Source organism: Haematobia irritans, chromosome 1 (assembly GCF_050003625.1).
Source record: "Haematobia irritans isolate KBUSLIRL chromosome 1, ASM5000362v1, whole genome shotgun sequence".
Taxonomy (NCBI): Eukaryota; Metazoa; Arthropoda; class Insecta; order Diptera; family Muscidae; genus Haematobia; species Haematobia irritans.
In genome coordinates, this window is record NC_134397.1 from 237,018,540 (window position 1) to 237,041,707 (window position 23,168).

Sequence of the window (23,168 nt, forward strand, 5' to 3'; positions counted from 1 at the left end):
CGATAAAAATAATAAAATTTAACTACAAGCAAATAAATTTTTTCCAATAAAAACAAGTTAAATGTAGCGTTAGTTTAACTACAGAAATTTTTTCTGTGTACTTCTTTTTGACACTATTTGAGAAAGAACCATAGAAAGTACCATAGTACCCCCGCGGTACATGTTTAAACCTTTAAGTTCATAAATTAAAATGTGAACTCAACCGTAAGATCGGTCAGGCTGAATATTATTACACTGAACGATGGCCTTCTAAATTGTACATTGCCTTCTAAATTGTAAGTTAGTCCTATGGAGTCTATGTTAGACAAAACAAGTATATACGGACTTAAGTTCGGCCGGCCCGAATCCTAAATACCCACCACCATGAAAAAAACATTGTTTCCTTACCAAGAACAGAATTCGTAGTTAAACTATCGCTTAATTTAACTTATTATTAATGGAAAAAAATATTTGTTTGTAGGTATATTTAATTTTTTTCTTGAAAATTTTCACATCTTAATGAAATCTTACTTGTTTTAAGTATGTCTCTAAAATTTTACGAACTAAACGTGGGTATAACAGGCTGATAAGTCCCCGGTCTGACACATAGATGGCGTCGCTAGTATTAAATACATATTATTTTTATATAGTAGCAACCTTCAAATGATTCGTGTCAAATTTTGACGTCTGTAAGTCAATTAGTTTGTGAGATAGAGCGTCTTTTGTGAAGCAACTTTTGTTATTGTGAAAAAAATGGAAAAAAAGGAATTTCGTGTTTTAATAAAATCCTGTTTTCTGAAGGGAAAAATACGGTGGAAGCAAAAACTTGGCTTGATAATGAGTTTTGGGACTCTGTGCCAGCGAAATCAACAATAATTGATTGGTATGCAAAATTCAAGGGTGGTGAAATGAGCACGGAGGACGGTGAACGCAGTGGACGCCCGAAAGAGGTGGTTACCGACGATAAAACCTCAAAAAAATCCACAAAATGATTTTGAATGACCGTAAAATGAAGTTGATCGAGATAGCAGAGGCCTTAAAGATATCAAAGGAACGTGTTGGTCGTATCATTCATCAATATTTGGATATGCGGAAGCTCTGTGCAAAATGGGTGCCGCGCGAGCTCACATTTGACCAAAAACGACAACGTGTTGATGATTCTGAGCGGTGTTTGCAGCTGTTAACTCGTAATACACCCGAGTTTTTCCTTCCATATGTGACTATGGATGAAACATGGCTCCATCACTACACTTCTGAGTCCAATCGACAGTCGGCTGAGTGGACAGCGACCGGTGAACCGTCTCCGAAGCGTGGAAAGACTCAAAAGTCCGCTGGAAAAATAATGGCCTCTGTTTTTTGGGATGCATATTCCATATAACTTTTATCGATTATCTTGAGAAGGGTAAAACCATCAACAGTGACTATTATATGGCGTTATTGGAGCGTTTGAAGGTCGAAATCGCTACAAAACGGCCCCATATGAAGAAGAAGACAACGCACCGTGCCACAAGACATTGAGAACGATGGCAAAAATTCAATTGGGCTTCGAATTGCTTCCCCACCCACCGTATTTTCCAGATCCGGCCCCAGCGACTTTTTCTTGTTCTCAGACCTCAAAAGGATGCTCGAAGGGAACAAAATTTGGCTGCAATGAAGAGGTGATTGCCGAAACTGAGGCCTATTTTGAGGCAAAACCGAAGGAGTACTACCAAAATGGTATCAAAAAATTGGATGGTCGTTATAATCGTTGTATCGCTCTTGAAGGGAACTATGTTGAATAATAAAAACGAATTTTGACAAAAAATGTGTTTTTCTTTGTTAGACCGGGGACTTATCAGCCAACCTGTTAAATTAATTTCAGTTAAGTATGAGTAAGAATTAAATCTTGATTTTTTCGTGAGCGTGATTTTGCAGAAATTTTATTCACACACATTCACGAACTGATTTTATTTATCACGTACGCTCACGCACGACATATTTGTTTCAGTCCCATTCACGCACATTCACGAGAGTTGCTTCAGATTTTGTTCACGACTCACGTGATTCACGCGTAAATCACGAGTCACGTGCACACCTCTAGAAAACAGAAATTATATAGATACAAGAAAATGGGAAGGAAAAAACAGTGTTTTTGAAATTTGTTCACTATACACACATTGAAAAAAAGCATACTCGGTTCCAAAGATTTTGTCTTTACTTTAAAAAATTTGGTATTGATTTCGAGCCAAAGAAGCGGAGAATACAAGTAAGGATACTTTTAAGACACAATTCTCTTTTAAATTTAGGTTTTGTGTACTTGCTTCTAGGAAGCAAATTTTAATTTTTCGCTTTCTCAGCTTTTTTTCTTCATATGCTATCAAAGACCTTTAAAAACGAGTTAACGGCATCTTTATTTTCCAAATTAGGACTCGACTTCCAGTAGAAATTATGCTATGTTTGACGTAAAAAACTTCTTTAAAATAAAGTTTTGAAAAACATGTCCTATATTTGAACGATTTTTTGCTTCGTAGTCAAGATGCAAAAAGACAACAAATTTAAAGACAATTTCATTAAATTTAAAGAATTTTTCTGAATTATTAAAGTCAAGTTGACCTTAGCCTATAAATTTTTTCTTTCATGTTAAGATACCCATTTTTATGTGAAATCACTTAATTATAAGGACAATACGACTTCATTGAAAAGTTTATCGACTTTTGGACAAGGAAAATAACTTTATTTTAGAGAAATGCGTCTTCTATGCTAAGCAAAATTTGTATTCGTATTTTAAAGACATGAAATCTTTGACCTCACGACAATATTTTTTTCAGTGCAGAAAAAATATTTTTTTGTCTTCATTAGGGTCCAATTAGGTTTTAATTGAATTGTCTTCAATCGCAGAAATGATAGCATCAATCACCACAGTCAATTAAAAAAAATTTGTTCCAATTAAAAAATTAATTTATACATTTAATTGTTGTGATTGAATTTTTATTTGAATGAAAAAAATTGTTGAACCAATTAAATATTTAATTGAATTTTTTTTTTTTATATTCAATTAAAATTTTAATTGGAAAAATGTTGGTGATATTTTGTGTAGAGATGTGATTTTGCATAGATATAGTGAACACTTTCATTAATACTAACTAATTAAAAGTAAAAAATAATTTTTTTGAATATGAATTGTTCAATATTTTTCTTCGAGTCTAATGTGAATAAAACAAAAACACTTTTAAAGAAAATTCTTTGGAAATAAAAGCTACAAATGCAAGCTCCAAGTGAAACGTATAAATGGCACAACATCACAACAATGAATTACAAATAAAGGGTGATTCTTTTGAGGTTAGGATTTTCATGCATTAGTATTTGACAGATCACGTGGGATTTCAGACATGGTGTCAAAGAGAAAGATGCTCAGTATGCTTTGACATTTCATCATGAATAGACGAACGATCTGCCACAACGTCGAATTTTCAGTGAATGGGCCCTAGAAAAGTTGGCAGAAAATCCGCTTTTTTATCGACAAATTTTGTTCAGCGATGAGGCTCATTTCTGGTTGAATGGCTACGTAAATAAGCAAAATTGCCGCATTTGGAGTGAAGAGCAACCAGAAGCCGTTCAAGAACTGCCCATGCATCCCGAAAAATGCACTGTTTGGTGTGGTTTGTACGCTGGTGGAATCATTGGACCGTATTTTTTCAAAGATGCTGTTGGACGCAACGTTACGGTGAATGGCGATCGCTATCGTTCGATGCTAACAAACTTTTTGTTGCCAAAAATGGAAGAACTGAACTTGGTTGACATGTGGTTTCAACAAGATGGCGCTACATGCCACACAGCTCGCGATTCTATGGCCATTTTGAGGGAAAACTTCGGAGAACAATTCATCTCAAGAAATGGACCGGTAAGTTGGCCACCAAGATCATGCGATTTGACGCCTTTAGACTATTTTTTGTGGGGCTACGTCAAGTCTAAAGTCTACAGAAATAAGCCAGCAACTATTCCAGCTTTGGAAGACAACATTTCCGAAGAAATTCGGGCTATTCCGGCCGAAATGCTCGAAAAAGTTGCCCAAAATTGGACTTTCCGAATGGACCACCTAAGACGCAGCCGCGGTCAACATTTAAATGAAATTATCTTCAAAAAGTAAATGTCATGGACCAATCTAACGTTTCAAATAAAGAACCGATGAGATTTTGCAAATTTTATGTGTTTTTTTAAAAAAAAGTTATCAAGCTCTTAACAAATCACCCTTTAGCTTCGCATCGAAAGACAATAAACATCAACAAAACACTGGGATTTTTCCACAGCACATAGAAATAACTAAAACATATGTCCAGACGAATGGAGACAATGGCCATCAATCTGCGAGTTTGTAGCATTTTATTGCTATTCTTGACAATATGTGGAGCAGAGGAAACGACCATAACCGTGAATACAACACTGGGACGCATAAAGGGTTTGCAAATGGAAACTCGCTTGGGTACAAAGTTTTGGTCTTTTCGTGGCATACGTTACGCTCAGCCACCGGTGGGGGAACTACGTTTTCAAAATCCCCAAACAGTTAAATCATGGGAACCTGCTATTTTCAATGCCACCTTTGATGGACCCATGTGTCCTCAAATAACAGAGAACAGAAAATACATGCTTTCAGAAGATTGTTTGCGGTTAAACATCTATACCAACAATTTGAATTCACCCAGGGGACTGATGAAACCTGTCGTGGTGTATTTACATCCTGGAGGATTTTATTTATTTTCTGCCATTAGTCTTGATGCTGGACCACAAAATTTTCTCGATCGTGATATTGTTTTGGTCACATTAAATTATCGTTTGGGATCCTTGGGTTTCCTCGCTACTGGAACAGAAGATGCTCCCGGCAATATGGGCCTTAAAGATCAGGTAATGGCATTACGTTGGATACGAGAGCATATTTCGCCATTTGGCGGTGATCCCCATTCTGTTACCCTCTGGGGATATAGTGCTGGCGGGATGAGTGTTGGCCTGCATATGATGTCACCCATGTCAGAGGGATTATTTCATCGTGTCATTCTTCAAAGTGGATCACCAGTGGCTCAGTATAGATATGAGAGTAATCAATTGGATTTGGCGCAGAAACAGGCCAAGTTATTGAAATGTCCCATACGACCTATACGGGATATGATCGAATGCTTGAAAACAGTAAGTAAATTATTCAATAATAAAATATCTATAATACACAGAAAAAAGTTAAACAAAATAATTTCAATTAATTAGTTGATTGAAACTGAGAACTTTAACCCAATTATCTTTTTATGAAATGAAATTAAAAAATTACTGCAAATATTTACGCTTTTAATTAAAATATTAATAATCCGAATTAAAATTTTAATTACATAAAAATATTTCCAATTAAATATATAATTAAAAATTTCGGTCGGAAATAATTATTTTTATGCTTATACTATTACAGGGTAACTGATTTGCAATGCAACAATGTAAAATGCTAAATCTGTTTCAATTTTTTATGCCTTGCATCACACTTTGGAACTGGGTATTCTAAGTCAGTGCATATGATTGTAACACCCAAAAAGAGTCGATATAGGCACATAATGTATTTGGCAATAGTGCTCAGGGCCGGCACGGTTGCCGCTAGAGCCAAAGATTATTTTCCAAAATTCGGAAAAAATTTTTACCAAAAATCTACCAAATAGAAAATATCTTATTTTAAAAATTGTTTTGTCAAAATTGTGTTTCTATAGAAAATTTTGTCAACATTTTATTTCTATAGAAAATTTTGTAAAAATTTTATTTCTATAGAAAATTTTGTCAATTTTTATACCCTTCACCACTACTGTGGTACAGGGTATAATAAGTTTGTGCATTTGTATGTAACGCCAAGAAATAGTGGTCATAGACCCATCTTTTAGTATACCGATCGGTTTAGAATTAAATTCTGAGTCGATTTAGCGATGTCCGTCTGTCTGTCCGTCCGTCTGTCTGTATATGTAATTATGTGCACAAAGGACAGCTCGCAATTTAAGTCCGATCGTCCTCAACTTTGGCATAGGGCCGTTTCTTGGGACAGAGACAATCGCTATTGATTTCGGAAAAAATCGGTTCAGATTTAGATATAGCTGCCATATATATTTATCACCGATGTGGTCATAGGTTAGGTTAGGTTAAAGTGGCAGCCCGATTAAGATTCAGGTTCACTTAGACTATTCAGTCCATTGTGATACCGATGTGGTCATAGTTAGCGTGTTTATCAACCGATTTTCTTGAAATACCGTACATCCAAATATTTAATGAATCTCGAAAATCTTGCAAAATATCAGCCAAATCGGTTCAGATTTATATATAGCTCCCATATATATATATTTCGTCCGATTTAGACTCATATGACCACAGAGGCCAAAGTTTACTACCGATCTTCGTGAAATTTTGCACAGAGGGTAGTATTGACATTCTACCAATGCTTGGTAAATTTGATTGAAATCGGTTCAAATTTAGATATAGCTCCCATATATATCTTTCGTCCGATTTGAACTTATATGGCCACAAAAGTCAGTGCATATGATTGTAACACCCAGAAAGAGTCGAGATAGGCACATGATGTATTTGGCAATAGTGCTCAGGGCCGGCACGGTTGCCGCTCGAGCCAAAAATAATTTTCCGAAATTCGGAAAAATTTTGCCGTGATTTGCTTCAAATTTTGCACAAGGGCTACGTTTAATAGTATCGTTAAGTGTGTCAAATTTTGTTAAAATCGGTTCAGATTTAGATATAGCTCACATATATATCTTTCGCAAAATTCTGTGATGATTTCCCCATATCTTAGCCATATTCTACACACTGCAATGCCAAAATTTCCACAGAACGGATGAGTTTTAAATAAGGCTCCAAGTCGCCCGACTAGACCAAATAATATATCACAACCCACACTTGACCACATATCTTGGTGAGATCTAACCAATATCCTTGTAAAATCGCCACTGCTGAGTAGCAAAAATTGTAAATATTACTCTAATTATCCTATATCTCGAATACATATGTATCGCCTGAAAAATCATAAATCTTTTTTGTACAATTGCATTAAAATTTCTCTCGCTTCATATTTCCTATATTTTTTACTAACATTGTGTTTCATCCCAGGGCGTTAGCCGATTTAAATTTTAATTCTAGTGTAGAAGTACAAAAAATTGTTTCCATTAAAAGTATTTGTATCTGGAAATGCAAACTTTTATATAGCTCCCAGCAAATTTTAAGTAGTTGAGATGGTAACACAAATGTTTGTCTACATAGTGGTGAAGGGTATAATATAATCGGCTCCGCCCGACTTTAGACTTTACTTACTTGTTTTTCTATAAAAATTTTAAATTTTTTTCTATAGAAAATTTTGTCAAAATTTTATTTCTATAAAAAATGTTGTCAATATTATGTTTCTATAGACAATTTTGTCAAAATTTTATCTCTATAGAAAATGTTGTCAAAATTGTATTTCTATAGAATGTTTTGTCAAAATTGTGTTTCTATAGAAAATTTTGTCAACATTTTATTTCTATAGAAAATTTTGTAAAAATTTTATTTCTATAGAAAATTTTGTCAAAATTATATTTCTATAGACAAGTTTGTCAAAATTTTATTTCTATAGAAAATTTTCTAAAAATTTGATTTCTATAGAAAATTATGTCAAAATTTTATTTCTATAGAAAATTTTGTCAACATTTTATTTCTATAGAAAATTTTGTCAAAATTTTATTTCTATAAAAAATTTTGCAAAATTTTATTTCTATACAAAATTTTGCAAAATTTTATTTCTATAAAAAATTTTGTTAAAATTTTATTTCTATAGAAAATTTTGTCAAAATTTTATTTCTATAGAAAATTTTGTCAAAATTTTATTTCTATAAAAAATGTTGTCAAAATTGTATTTCTATAGAAAGTTTTATCAAAATTTTATTTCTATAGAAATTTTTGTCAAAATTTTATTTCTATAAAAAATGTTGTCAAAATTATATTTCTATAGAAAGTTTTATCAAAATTTTATTTCTATAGAAAATTTTGTCAAAATTTTATTTCTATAGAAAATTTTGTCAAAAGTTTATTTCTACAAAAGATGTTGTTAAAATTTTATTTCTATAGAAAATTTTGTCAAAATTTTATTTCTATAAAAAATTTTGCAAAATTTTATTTCTATAGAAAATTTTTCAACATTTTATTTCTATAGAAAATTTTTAAAAAATTTTTAAAAATATACTTGATTAAACAATTAATTAATTTCTTCGGTACTTTTAATTAATCTTTCAATTAGTTCAATTGAAAATTGAATTGATTTTGGTCGAAAAACTCCATTAATTTATTAATTATTGCAATAAATTATTTATTATATTATTGTTTATTTATTTATTTATAATTATGTTAATTGTAATATTATTAATTTTTTGAAATTTCACAAGAATTGATTCCTTCTTCTGCATTTTCTGATTATAATTATTGGATCTGTCTTTAGATTTGAGTCAAAATTTAATGAGACGAGCAAAACGTTGAACTATATTTATAATTGGAAATAGTGTTTTTGTTAAAAAAAATAAGTTTTTTCTCAGTTGCCTATATTTTTTAATTTGATTAAGAAATTTATTGTACTAGTTAGTTGGAAATATTTTGGTGATATTTAGTTCCGAGTTTGTACAATATAATATTTTATTTATATTTTTCTTTGATCTTCAGAAACCTATGATGGATTTTGTAGACAGTACGATGGGTATGTTTGAATTCGAAATGAATCCCGGTTTGAATTGGATGCCAGTTGTAGAATTGCAAGGGTGTCAGGAAAAATTCCTCATCGAAGATCCCTACAAATCTTTGCTAAAGGGAAATATTCATAGAGTGCCAGTGATTACAGGAGTCACTGAATATGAATTCTATTATGGAGCATATGGTAAAAAAAATATTTGGAGCAAAACAAAAACCACTAATAACAATTTCAATTAAATTTAATCCTTTCTCAACTCAACCATAGATAGTCTGCGTAATGAAACCGAACGAAAACGTTTCAATGAAAATTTTGCCAAATATGCTCCCATTTACTTTTTCTATGAACGAGATACTCTAAAGTCGCAGCGCATAAGTGAGGAAATACGTTCGTTTTATTTTCAAAATACCACATTAGAATTTCCTCAATCGTTGAAACGATTTGGAGAAATGTATGCCGATGTTGTGGGTTTTCAAAATCACCGATTTTTGAATATGGTAGCTAAACATGTCCCTGTATATTCATATTTTTTCACTTATAAAGGACGTTATAGTACATTTCGAAATCCTGAAACTAATCAAACACATGGTAAGGGGTTAATGATTTTTTATTTAATTTTTAAAGTTAATCCAACCTACTTGCGTTTATAAAAATTCTAAATTCTAAAGGAGCTATGCATCTTGATGAACTTTGGTATTTATTATATTTACCCGAAGTAACACCTTTATTTGGCCGTGGTGATCCTGAAAATGAGACAGTGGAACGTTTAACCCGCATGTGGTATGAATTTGCCAAGAAAAGGTAGAAAATAAATCACATATCTAATTATAGTAAATATTAATAGAATATATTTTTCTATTATTCTTCTTAAAGTGATCCCAATCAACCAATGGATGAATATTTGAAAAATATCAAATGGCCTCTTTACAATGATCGTAAGAAACAGTACTTGCAAATAGGATATGAATTAGATGTTAGACAAAATGGAATTTTTCTGGAACGTATGCAATTATGGGATCGGTTATTTCCCTTGGAGGATATGGTCAATAAGAATTTATAAAATATCAGCAACAAAAAAAAATCAATCATCAAAAATCATTTGAATCTTCAGAAAAAATTAAACGAAAATATCTATAGCTATAAAATTTTTGTTTAGCTTATGAAAATAAATAAATTTTACCTTAATTTTGCCAAATGTGAAAAATTTTCTTATTTTTCTTATTATTTTTTTTTTTTTTTTGGTTGCTAACTGTAATGACTTGAATTAAAAATGAGAACAAAAGTTTTATACAAATGGATTTTAAAATATCAAAATTCAAACAAAATAGTTCATTTTATTTTTCTCTTCAAATACACTGAAAAAACAGTGAACCCACCAGGAAGAAAACTTTCGGTTAATTTTAGAAAATTTTGAATATTTGTGGTAAAATTTACAAATTTAAAGAAATTCTGAACTATTTTGTGGAAGACACGAATTTAGTTCATCTTTATGCTTCATTGGAGTATATTTTTTTCCTCGGGTTTAGTTAATTTAACTAACGTACACAAAAAATTATTAGAGTAAAGAAAACTTTCTCTAAACATAATAATTCCATGAACTAAAATAAAGTTAAATTGGCTTTAGTGAAATAGAGAGTTCACTTTTCTTTGAGTGTATGTTCCCCGAGGTCATGTTTCTTCTCTGCGTATAGATTGAAATAAAAAAGTTGTATTTTATTTGTGATTGTGTTGATTTCGGATTCTAAGAACAGCATCATAATCTACAATGAGATACTTATTACTTATCTCAATCCCTTAAGGTGGAATCATTGATTATTATAAATTGTATAGTAAGTATAAATAGTATATATGCACAGAAAAAATAGAATCTTGTAAATTTAACGACAAATTTTGACTTTCTCATTTCAGGTTTAAAAAATTTACTATAATATAGTTAATTTTTTGTGACCACACACAAAATTTTTTTCTGATTCAATCACGAAATTAATTGATCCAATTAATTGTTTAATTGAAATGTTTTCAATCACAACAAAGAATGAGTATCAATCACAGTTTTAATTGGGCATAATAAATTAATTGATTTCATGAGCAAATTTTATTTTATTTTAATTGATTCAAATAAAATTTTAATTAAAATTAAATCAACATCAAAACTCAATAAATTTTTTAATTAAAAACGTTACTTTTTTAAATTACACATCTTAACTGACTTTGTGTTTTTAGTTTGATTAAAATATAGATTGTTTGAAATAAATTTTTAAATAAAAATTAAAAATAAATAAAAATTAAAACAAAAACATCAATTTTTTAACTTACTTAGCATAGTCTTCCGAGTTTGATTAAAATAAAAATTAAAATTTTTCAATTATTGACTTAATTAACTTAATGTTTCTATGTTCATTAATTGTAACAATTAATTTATTTTTTCTTTTTAATTAGAAATATTTTGGTGATATTTTTGCTGTGTACAGCGAAAATTAACTACCACGCAATACATGAACCAATTTATAAAAATATCATGACTTTAACTAGACCAAACAAAAACTTTGACACTAAATAGTGCTCAATCTTACTATGGATTATTTATTTTTCGTAAAAGTTTTATACAAATGGATTTTAAAATATCAAAATTCAAACAAAATAGTTCATTTTATTTTTCTCTTCAAATACACTGAAAAAACAGTGAACCCACCAGGAAGAAAACTTTCGGTTAATTTTAGAAAATTTTGAATATTTGTGGTAAAATTTACAAATTTAAAGAAATTCTGAACTATTTTGTGGAAGACACGAATTTAGTTCATCTTTATGCTTCATTGGAGTATATTTTTTTCCTCGGGTTTAGTTAATTTAACTAACGTACACAAAAAATTATTAGAGTAAAGAAAACTTTCTCTAAACATAATAATTCCATGAACTAAAATAAAGTTAAATTGGCTTTAGTGAAATAGAGAGTTCACTTTTCTTTGAGTGTATGTTCCCCGAGGTCATGTTTCTTCTCTGCGTATAGATTGAAATAAAAAAGTTGTATTTTATTTGTGATTGTGTTGATTTCGGATTCTAAGAACAGCATCATAATCTACAATGAGATACTTATTACTTATCTCAATCCCTTAAGGTGGAATCATTGATTATTATAAATTGTATAGTAAGTATAAATAGTATATATGCACAGAAAAAATAGAATCTTGTAAATTTAACGACAAATTTTGACTTTCTCATTTCAGGTTTAAAAAATTTACTATAATATAGTTAATTTTTTGTGACCACACACAAAATTTTTTTCTGATTCAATCACGAAATTAATTGATCCAATTAATTGTTTAATTGAAATGTTTTCAATCACAACAAAGAATGAGTATCAATCACAGTTTTAATTGGGCATAATAAATTAATTGATTTCATGAGCAAATTTTATTTTATTTTAATTGATTCAAATAAAATTTTAATTAAAATTAAATCAACATCAAAACTCAATAAATTTTTTAATTAAAAACGTTACTTTTTTAAATTACACATCTTAACTGACTTTGTGTTTTTAGTTTGATTAAAATATAGATTGTTTGAAATAAATTTTTAAATAAAAATTAAAAATAAATAAAAATTAAAACAAAAACATCAATTTTTTAACTTACTTAGCATAGTCTTCCGAGTTTGATTAAAATAAAAATTAAAATTTTTCAATTATTGACTTAATTAACTTAATGTTTCTATGTTCATTAATTGTAACAATTAATTTATTTTTTCTTTTTAATTAGAAATATTTTGGTGATATTTTTGCTGTGTACAGCGAAAATTAACTACCACGCAATACATGAACCAATTTATAAAAATATCATGACTTTAACTAGACCAAACAAAAACTTTGACACTAAATAGTGCTCAATCTTACTATGGATTATTTATTTTTCGTAAATAACAGTTAAAATTTTATACACACAAAAAATTTTTTTCTGATTCGTTACGAAATTAATTGATCCAATTAATTTTTTAATTGAAATGTCTTCAATCACAGAAATGATAGTATCAATTAAAAATTAAAATTTTTCAATTATTGACTTAATTAACTTAATGTTTCTATGTTCATTAATTGTAACAATTAATTTATTTTTTTCTTTTTAATTAGAAATATTTTGGTGATATTTTTGCTGTGTACAGCGAAAATTAACTAGCACGCAATACATGAACCAATTTATAAAAATATCATGACTTTAACTAGACCAAAAAAACTTTAAACGTAAACTTCTAATACATATATATCGAGCGATAAATTATAAATAAACTTTTACGAAGTTTCCTTAAAATTGCTTCAGAGTTAAATGTTTCCCATATTTTTTACTAACATTGTGTTCCACCCTAGTGCATTAGCTGACTTAAATTTTGAGTCTATAGATTTTGTAGAAGTCTATCAAATTCTGTCCAGATCGAGTGATATATATTTAAATGTATGTATTTGGGACAAGCCTTTATATATAGCACCCAACACATTTGACGGATATGATATGGTATAGAAAATTTAGATCTACAAAGTGGTGCAGGGTATAATAAAGTTGGACCGCCCGACTGTCCAGATCGAGTGATATATATTTAAATGTATGTATTTGGGACAAACCTTTATATATAGACTTTCCTTGCTCGTTTTAACCGATTTTTTTGTTCGAAAAATTCGAAGTTGACATTTTGTAATCTTCAAATTGGAGCTTATAGAAAATTGAGTCAAATCGACTAATGGCATTTTTATATTATCCAAAATCGGCTAATCGACTTTGAATGAAAAAATCGAAAGTTGCGACGTCAAAAGTCGACATTTTTAAAATTTAACAAGTATATACGGCCGCAAGTTCGGCCAGGCCGAATCTTATGTACCCTCCACCATGGATAGCGTAGAAACTTCTACGAAAGACTGTCATCCTGAATCGAATTACTTGGGTTGTGGTATCTTAAATCGTTTTCTAAATTGTGAGTAAGTCCATACGTGGTATATATTAGACAAAAAAGTTATGTATAGGTAAGTCTACAAATAATTACGAATCGATATGGACATTTTGCACGATACGTAGAGAGCCAGAATTGAAATATGAGGGTCGTTTATGTGGGGGCTATATACAATTATGAACTTGATATGGACCAATTTTTGTGTGATTGGGGATCGAGGGCTATATAACTATAGACCGATATGGACCTAGTTAGGCATGGTTGTTAACGGCCATATACTAGCACAATGTACCAAATTTCAACTGACTCGGATAAAATTTGCTCCTCCAAGAGGCTCCGATCTCGGGATCGGTTTATATGGGGGCTATATATGATTATGGACTGATATGGACCAATTTTAGCATGGCTGTTAAATATCATATACTACCACCACGTACCAAATTTCAACCAGATCGGATGAATTTTGCTTCTCCATAAGGCACCGGAGGTCAAATCTGGGGATCGGATTATATGGCAGCTATACATAATTATGGACTGATATGAACCAATTCCTGCATGGTTGTTGGATACAATATACTAACATCACGTACCAAATTTCAACCGAATCGGATGAATTTTGCTCTTCCAAGGGGCTCCGGAGGTCAAATTTGGGGATCGGTTTATATGAGGCCTATATATAATTATGGATCGATTTCGACCAATTTTTGCATGGATGTTTGAGGCCATATATTAACACCACGTACTAAATTTGAACTGAATCAGATGAAGTTTGGTCTTCCAAGAGGCTCCGGAGGTCAAATCTGGTGATCGGTTTAAATGGCGGCTATATATAATTATGGACCGATATTGACCATTTTTTGCATGGTTATTAGAGACCATATACTTACATCACGTACCAAATTTCAGCCGGATCGGATGAAATTTGCTTCTCTTAGCGGCTCCGCAAGCCAAATCGAGGGATCGGTTTATAGGGGGCTATATATAATTATGGACGGATGTGGACCAATTTTTGCATGGTTGTTAGAGACCATATACTAACACCATGTACAAAATTTCAGCCGGATCGAATGAAATTTGCTTCTCTTAGAGGATCCGCAAGCTAAATCGGGGGATCGGTTTATATGGGGGCTATATATAATTATGGACCGATGTGGACCAATTTTTGCATGGTTGTTAGAGACCATATACTAACACCATGTACCAAATTTCAGCCGGATCGGATAAAATGTGCTTCTCTTAGAGGCTCCGCAACCAAATCGGGGGATCGGTTTATATGAGGGCTATATATAATTGTGGACCGATTTCGGCCAATTTTTGCATGGCTGTTAGAGACCATATACTAACACCATGTACCAAATTTCAGCCAGATCGGATGAAATTTGCTTCTCTTAGAGGATTCGCAAGCCAAATTTGGGGGTCCGTTTATATGGGGGCTATACGTAAAAGTGGACCGATATGGCCCATTTGCAATACCATCCGACCTACATCAATAACAACTACTTGTGCCAAGTTTCAAGTCGATAGCTTGTTTCGTTCGGAAGTTAGCGTGATTTCAACAGAATGACGGACGGACGGACATGCTCAGATCGACTCAGAATTTCACCACGACCCAGAATATATATACTTTATGGGGTCTTAGAGCAATATTTCGATGTGTTACAAACGGAATGACAAAGTTAATATACCCCCCATCCTATGGTGGAGGGTATAAAAAAGATGTTAGACAAATTGAAAACACCATGACATGATTTTTTGAGATACCAAATAACAACGTTTACTACATTCCTTTTCCAAAAATGTTTTTTGTTTGCCTGTATTTCACATTTCCCGTATTCTTAACATTGCGTAAACGTAAGTATTGACCTGGGATTTTTTCACGAGTATAAACTGATATGACTCAAACCACTTGCAATATTTTCATTTGTTAACGGTTGCAAAGAAAAAATCGCATAAATAGAGCGACCACAACAGATCGTCATTTAAAAAGCTCTGATTCGTAAGACAATAAACATTCATAACCGGCAAATTGGTGGGCAAAGAAACAAAACAAATAATAATTAAACAACTAAAGTTAATATAAAAAATTTAAAAAAAATGTCCTCCATTGCCGGTATTTTTACCGGCCTATTGTTATTAATAACATGGACTACGGCTGAAGAAACTATAAGTGTAACTACATCATTGGGATCCATTAAAGGCGTCCAGATGGAAAGTCGATTGGGCAGCAAATTCTGGGCGTTTCTAGGCATACGTTATGCTCAAGCACCAGAGGGGGAGCTACGTTTTCAAAACCCCCTACCAGTAAAGGCATGGAAACCCCTAGAATTCGATGCTACCAAAGATGGACCTATGTGTCCTCAAGTGACAGTGAATCGAACCTGGCTATCAGAAGATTGTTTACGTTTAAATGTCTATACCAAAAACCTGAATGTGTCATCCCAAGGTTTAAAGCCTGTTATTGTTTATCTACATCCTGGAGGATTCTATGCGGTTTCGGCCATTAATGCCTATGCAGGCGCACAAAACTTCATGGATCGTGACGTAGTTCTAGTCTCAATTAATTATCGCCTATCCTCTTTGGGTTTCTTGGCTACCGGCACTGAAGATGCTCCCGGCAATATGGGTCTAAAGGATCAAGTCATAGCATTGCGTTGGATTAAACAGCACATTGAGAATTTTGGCGGAGATCCCAATTCCGTTACACTATGGGGTTATAGTGCAGGTAGTTTTAGCATTGGTCTACATATGATTTCACCAATGTCCAGGGGTCTATTTCATCGGGCTATCATGCAGAGTGCTTCACCATTGGGACAATTTCGTTATGCCAATAATCAAATAGGATTGGCTGAGAAACAAGCACGGCTTTTGAAGTGTCCCACAAAACCAGTGAGAGATATGGTGAAGTGTTTGAAAGAGGTAAGTGTGAACCCTGAAGTATATAATGCACGTTAACAGAAATTTCTGCAAAACATATAAAAATCCTCTAACGAAACGAAACAACAGTTTTGCTTACGAAAATTCCGTGAAACGTCATTAGCACTTCTTTATATTTTATTTCCACAAAAAAAAACGCGTGGCAAAATTGCGCTATTGGCATGTAAATGAAATTTCCAGGTTAAAGCCCGGTTTGCACCTCTAGCGGATATTTCGTTTGCGTGCCAATAACACGGTTTTGCAATGTATTTTTAAGGGAGCAAAATGTAAAAATCGATAATAACGTCTCACGGAGTTTTCTTAAAATATATAGCAATGCATTTCTTATAGGTAGCGGAAATTTCGTTAGAATTGCATACCAGGCATAAAAGCCGACATTCACATTAGAGGTGTGCGCGTGAGTGAAATTTCACTCACATTCACGAAGAAAAATGTTAATTCAAGCACAATACGTATGGTTGCCAATCACACTCATGCACATTCACGAAATGAAACTACTTTTAAAAACTCATTTATGCCGACTATTGTTGCCAGCGATAAATCCGAAAGACGTAGTTATCGATAAAACTATACGCAAACAAAATTTTCGTTAAATGATTACTTATCGACAATTAAGATCACACTCAGAGAATGAAGCCGACCAATTTTTGTCGGAGGCGGCTTACACTAAATTTTTGCCTCCGGCGGCGGCGGCTTGACGGCTAAGCCGATATAAATTTGTCCATTCGGAGGCACACAATTATCCATTATAAAATCGATTTGAAGTTATTCGAATGGTAATGAGATTAGTTGTAGAACGAATCTTATAATCAAATTTACATTTCGTTAAAAATGTCTAAACTAAATTTTTGCAAAACTGTTGCAAAAAACGACAATTATTAATAATTTTTTTCTGATTTAAATTGTTATTTTTGATTAATTGGCGGAATATTTCGACTCATCTCGAATATTTCGAGATGAGTCGAAATATTCGGCGGCGGCGTCGACTGGCAAAAACTGGTCGGCGTCGACTGAAATCAGTGGCGCGACTCGGCGGCTTCATTCTCTGGTCAATATCAAATTTGATTAAAATGTAAATGTGATTGTAAGATTAGTTGTACAACTAATTTCATTACCATTCGAATAATTTCAAATCTATTTTATAATGGATAATGGACAAATTTTGAAGACTTTTCAACTTTCAAGGAATCTGTATTGACTGATGGGCTGAATTTCGGTTGACATGAACTAATTTAATCGGCGGCGGCGTCGACTACCCTAAAATCGTCGTTGACTAAAATAAACAGCACGAATAGTAAATTGTAAACTGTATTATCGACACGTGATTGAAATTTCCTCTAGAGATGCCGGATTGCAATTTCCTCTAGAGATGTCGCCTACTCGGGGAATTCATAAAAATGTCCTTACATTTTCGCTATGCTGAAAAAACTATTTACGTGATATCAAAGATTACGCAACCTAAATTTTAGGATGAGCAATTTACAAAATATTAAGGACAAATTTCTTAAAAATAATGGATATTTGATTAAAATAAGTTTATAATCGTTGCTTCAAATGTTTTTATTAAATTTAGGACACAAATTTGGGGAATTTGCGTCTCTTCGTTAAAGTCGTTTGACTTTGAACTAACGCAAATTTTCCTTAAAGTAACGAAACACATATTTTATTTAAAGAAATCATCCTTAAATTAATTGAAATAACAGGTTGGCTGATAAGTCCCCGGTCTAACAAAGAAAAACACACATTTTTTTGTCAAAATTCGTTTTTATTATTCAACATAGTTCCCTTGAAGAGCGATACAACGATTATAACGACCTTCCAATTTTTTGATACCATTTTGGTAGTACTCCTTCGGTTTTGCCTCAAAATAGGCCTCAGTTTCGGCGATCACCTCTTCATTGCAGCCAAATTTTTTCCCTTCGAGCATCCTTTTGAGGTCTGAGAACAAGAAAAGTCGCTGGGGTCCAGATCTGGAGAATACGGTGGGTGGGGAAGCAATTCGAAGCCCAATTCATGAATATTTGCCATCGTTCTCAATGACTTGTGGCACGGTGCGTTGTCTTGGTGGAACAACACTTTTTTCTTCTTCATATGGGACCGTTTTGCCGCGATTTCGACCTTCAAACGCTCCAATAACGCCTTATAATAGTCACTGTTGATGGTTTTTCCCTTCTCAAGATAATCGATAAAAACTATTCCATGCGCATCCCAAAAAAACAGAGGCCATTACTTTGCCAGCGGACTTTTGAGTCTTTCCACGTTTCGGAGACGGTTCACCGGTCGCTGTCCACTCAGCCGACTGTCAATTGAACTCAGGAGTGTAGTGATGGAGCCATGTTTCATCCATTGTCACATATAGACGGAAAAACTCGGGTGTATTACGAGTTAACAGCTGCAAACACAGCTCAGAATCATCAACACGTTGTTGTTTTTGGTCAAATGTGAGCTCGCGCGGCACCCATTTTGCACAGAGCTTCCGCATATCCAAATAGTGATGAATGATATGACCAACACGTTCCTTTGATATCTTTAAGGCCTCTGCTATCTCAATCAACTTCATTTTACGGTCATTCAAAATCATTTTGTGGATTTTTTGATGTTTTCGTCGGTAACTACCTCTTTCGGGCGTTCACTGTCATCCGTGCTCATTTCACCACACTTGAATTTTGCATACCAATCAATTATTGTTGATTTCCCTGGAGCAGAGTCCGGACACTCATTATCAAACCAAGTTTTTGCTTCCATCGTATTTTTTTCCTTCAGAAAACAGTATTTTATCAAAACACGAAATTCCTTTTTTCCCTTTTTTTTCACAATAACAAAAGTTGCTTCACAAAATACGCTGTATCTCACAAACTAATTGACTTACAGACGTCAAATTTTGACACGAATCATTTGAAGGTTGGTACTATATAAAAATAATATGCATTTAATACTAGCGACGCCATCTATGTGTCAGATCGGGAACTTATCAGCTAACTTGTTATTGAATCTTTAGATTTAAGATAAAAATGCTGCAAATGTTGATGAAAACTTATTTTGAGGATGTAGCATCTTTTGTTTAAAGTATTTTTGGAATTAAGAAAATATTTTTAAGAACCAGATTGGTCGCTAAAAATTTCTTTATTTTTAAGAAGCCACATCTTTGGCTCGGAATCAATACAAAAATCCTTAACTGAAGGTCGAAATCTTTGGATCCAAGTAAACTTTTTTTGAGTGTATATAAAATATGTAGTTTACATTTCGCTAAAGTTATGTGCAGGTCGAACAATATGTTGATCTTAATATTTTGTACCGTTAAATTACACCATTGTACACTGTCTTTTTTCCCACAGAAACCAATGTTAGACTTCGTAGATACAATTAATGCTATGTTCGAGTATGAATGGAATCCAGTTCTCAATTGGGTGCCAGTTGTTGAAACTAACTGTGGCCAAGAAAGGTTTCTTGTTGAAGATCCTCATAAAACAATGCTAAGAGGTGATATACAGAAGGTGCCATTAATTACTGGTGTAACAGAATATGAATTCTATTACTTGGCATATTGTGAGTATAATGAAAAAAAAATGTGAGTATTGCTTATTGCTTTCGTCTATTGTTTTAGCCACCCTAAGCAATGAGACCCAACGTCAACTTTTCAATCAGAACTTTGAAAAATATAATCCAATCTACTTTTTATATGAACGGGATACTCCCGCGTCTCAACGTATTAGCCAGGCCATGCGTTCTTTTTATTTCCAAAATCAAACGTTGCAATTTCCTCAATCGCTAAAGGCATTTGGTGAACTTTATAGTGATGGTTTGATCATTTTCGAATATCATCGTTTCCTGCAAATGGTCTCCAAGCATGTTCCCGTATATACCTATTTGTTTACCTACCATGGGCGTTATAGTCATTTTAGAAATCCCGATACAAATCAAACCCATGGTGAGTACATTAATACATTTTCAATCTCTTGGTAATGGTGTTGTTTTAATTACTTTATCATAATTTATTTTATACTTTTAGGAGCTATGCATCATGATGAACTGTTATACACGTTGTATATGCCTCTTTTGGCACCTATGTTTGGTAAAAGTGATCCGGAAAATCCTATTGTTGAACGTTTAACTCGATTGTGGTATGAATTTGCCAAAAAAGGGTAAGTAAATCCTAGTAAAAGTTTTAATATACTTCAGATCACCATTTTTGGCTGAAGAACATATTGGTATTCTACCGAAACTGGGATTGAACCTATGCGTGGGTACATTTTCAGCGGCAACTTGAAATCTCCGGTCAGCATTATTCCTAAGGCATATTTCCCAATAACAGCAAATTATCTTCTAGTTTAAATATTTTCTCATTTCTCCGTTTTTCGGGCCAGTTCGATGAATAATTTAATTATTTAACTGACAAAAATACCTAACATGAATCAAATATTCTAATATACACAGAAAAAAATTCACGAAAATTTTTTCAATTAAAATCTTAATTGAGTTTTAAAAAAATATTCAATAAAAAATATAATTGATACAACAAATTTTTTAATTGAAACAAAATTCAATCATACAAATTAATAGTATCAATTAATTTTTTAATTGGATCAATTAATTCCGTGATTGAATCAGATTTTTTTTCTGTACTTAATTATTTTATCATTCATTTTACAGTGATCCTAATAATCCCTCAGATGAATACTTGAAGAATCTTCAATGGCCTCTTTATGATCAGAAAATGAAGCAATATCTTGAAATTGGCTTGGACATGAATGTCAAATCGAATGGAATCTTCTCGGATCGTATGCAACTTTGGGATAACCTCTTTCCCATACAGAATATGATTAATAGGAATTTATAATATTTATCAGCTGAATAATATTGAATAATGTTAAAAATAAAATAATAGAAATAAGCTAAACTAGCTACAAGTAACAACATCCCAGCAAAAAAAAATTGGAAGTTGTTCCACAAACATTTCTTTTAAAGCCCATCCCAGAATCCCCCATCGAGTTTTTTCCACTTCCGATGCAGTCCTTTTGGACAAGTGCACAAACATTTCTTCTAAAGCGTATCTTGGGATCCCCAATGATTTTTTTCTACTTCCGATGCAGTCCTTGTGGACAAGTATTAGAAAGAACGCAATCAGGCTATTTTAAGTGCAAATTTTGTACAATTAAATTTTACAAAAAAAAAAATAGAAAACTAATAAAAAAAAACTAAAAAAATTGAATTTAATAAAAAAAGTAAAAAAATAATATAAAAAAAATAAATTTCATCCCCCCTGGGATTTGAACTTGTGCCGTTTGACTTTTTCGCTTCCATGGAAGTCCTTTAGAGAAGGTTTTGCAAATTACGAGAATTTTTTTTTTATTTTTAAAGGAAAAAATATATTTATACGAAAATATATGCCGAAAATAAAAATAAATCCGATGCATGACATAAAAAAATAATTTTTTAGAAAAATATTTGATAAAAATTATACCCTGTACCACAGTAGTGCTGAAAGGTATAAAAATTGCCGCTGGTGAGATTTGAACCTGCGTTTCTTATGTTTTCGTTCATACTAATAAAGAACATCTCGAGAAGCAATTAGAATGTTATTCCTTGGTGTCGTATTACGATCATATCACAAACATTTGAATTGACCTTTCGAAGCTTTATGTTCAATGGCGTTTGTGGTTGAGTGTGCTAAGGTGTTCTGTTATGGTGCCAGCAAACCCAGGTTCAACCCCTGGTCGGAGCGAAAAAGTTTTTCAAAAAGTAAAAATTAGATAATAGGAAAATAATTGTGTAATAAAACATATGGATGAAAAAATATGAAATTGGTTGAAAAAAAATTTGTTTTTTTTTCGCTTTTTAAATTTCTTCATTCAAATTAACTTCCAAGGCACAGCGTCTAAAGCAATGCAAAGGATCCAAAAAGGGAGTACTTCCGTCCTATGACAAGCCCATGTAAAATTCATTGGAGATGATCCAAGTTTGCACTACTTCCGGATCACAGATTGGGGATCCAAACTACTTTTTTGGAAGCTCTTTTTTTGCTGGGACATGAAGTCATTCCTTAACCCTTAAATGAGCAAAGTTTCTTTTAAGATACAATCAGAAAAAAATTGTTACGACTTTCAATTTTGACCGAATTCTACGAAATCAAGATTGTGGCATTTGAAGCATGATAACGCTTTTTCTAAAAATATGCTTTTTTGGAAATTTTGTATTACTTTTGAATAATCTGCAGTCAAAATTGAAAATCAAAGTTTGACCAAAAATTGAAAAAACTAATAAATTTAATTTGAAAGTAATGTTGGGGAAAAACTGTGTAGTGTTAAAATATCTATATTGTATATTCTCTACTATTTGTAAATAAAAACTTACTTTAATGCGCACTGTAGATTTTAAGATGCAACCACAATTTGTTTCAAAAAACCCATAATTATTATTTTTTTTTATACCCTCCACCATAGGATGGGGGTAAATTAACTTTGTCATTCCGTTTGTAACACATCGGAATATTGCTCTAAGACCCCATAAAGTATATATATTCACGGTCGAGGTGAAATTCTGAGTCGATCTGAGAATGTCCGTCCCTCTGTTGAAATCACGCTAACTTCCGAACGAAACATGCTATCGACTTGAA

The 23,168-nt window shown here is 32.4% G+C and overlaps 2 protein-coding genes across 2 annotated transcripts; both read left to right on the plus strand.

Moving 5' to 3' along the window:
* The first annotated feature begins 4,216 nt into the window (after nt 1-4,216).
* On the plus strand, nt 4,217-9,893 carry LOC142235115 (carboxylic ester hydrolase-like). Its single transcript, XM_075306391.1, has 5 exons — nt 4,217-5,136; nt 8,665-8,875; nt 8,957-9,277; nt 9,358-9,490; nt 9,563-9,893. The coding sequence occupies exons 1-5, from the start codon at nt 4,288-4,290 to the stop codon at nt 9,747-9,749; spliced, it is 1,701 nt and encodes a 566-aa protein (XP_075162506.1). The 5' UTR covers nt 4,217-4,287; the 3' UTR covers nt 9,750-9,893.
* Nucleotides 9,894-15,601: 5,708 nt separating this feature from the next.
* LOC142235195 (juvenile hormone esterase-like) lies at nt 15,602-21,827 on the plus strand. Its single transcript, XM_075306487.1, has 5 exons — nt 15,602-16,537; nt 19,891-20,101; nt 20,160-20,483; nt 20,565-20,697; nt 21,206-21,827. The coding sequence occupies exons 1-5, from the start codon at nt 15,716-15,718 to the stop codon at nt 21,390-21,392; spliced, it is 1,677 nt and encodes a 558-aa protein (XP_075162602.1). The 5' UTR covers nt 15,602-15,715; the 3' UTR covers nt 21,393-21,827.
* The last annotated feature ends 1,341 nt before the right edge of the window (nt 21,828-23,168 follow it).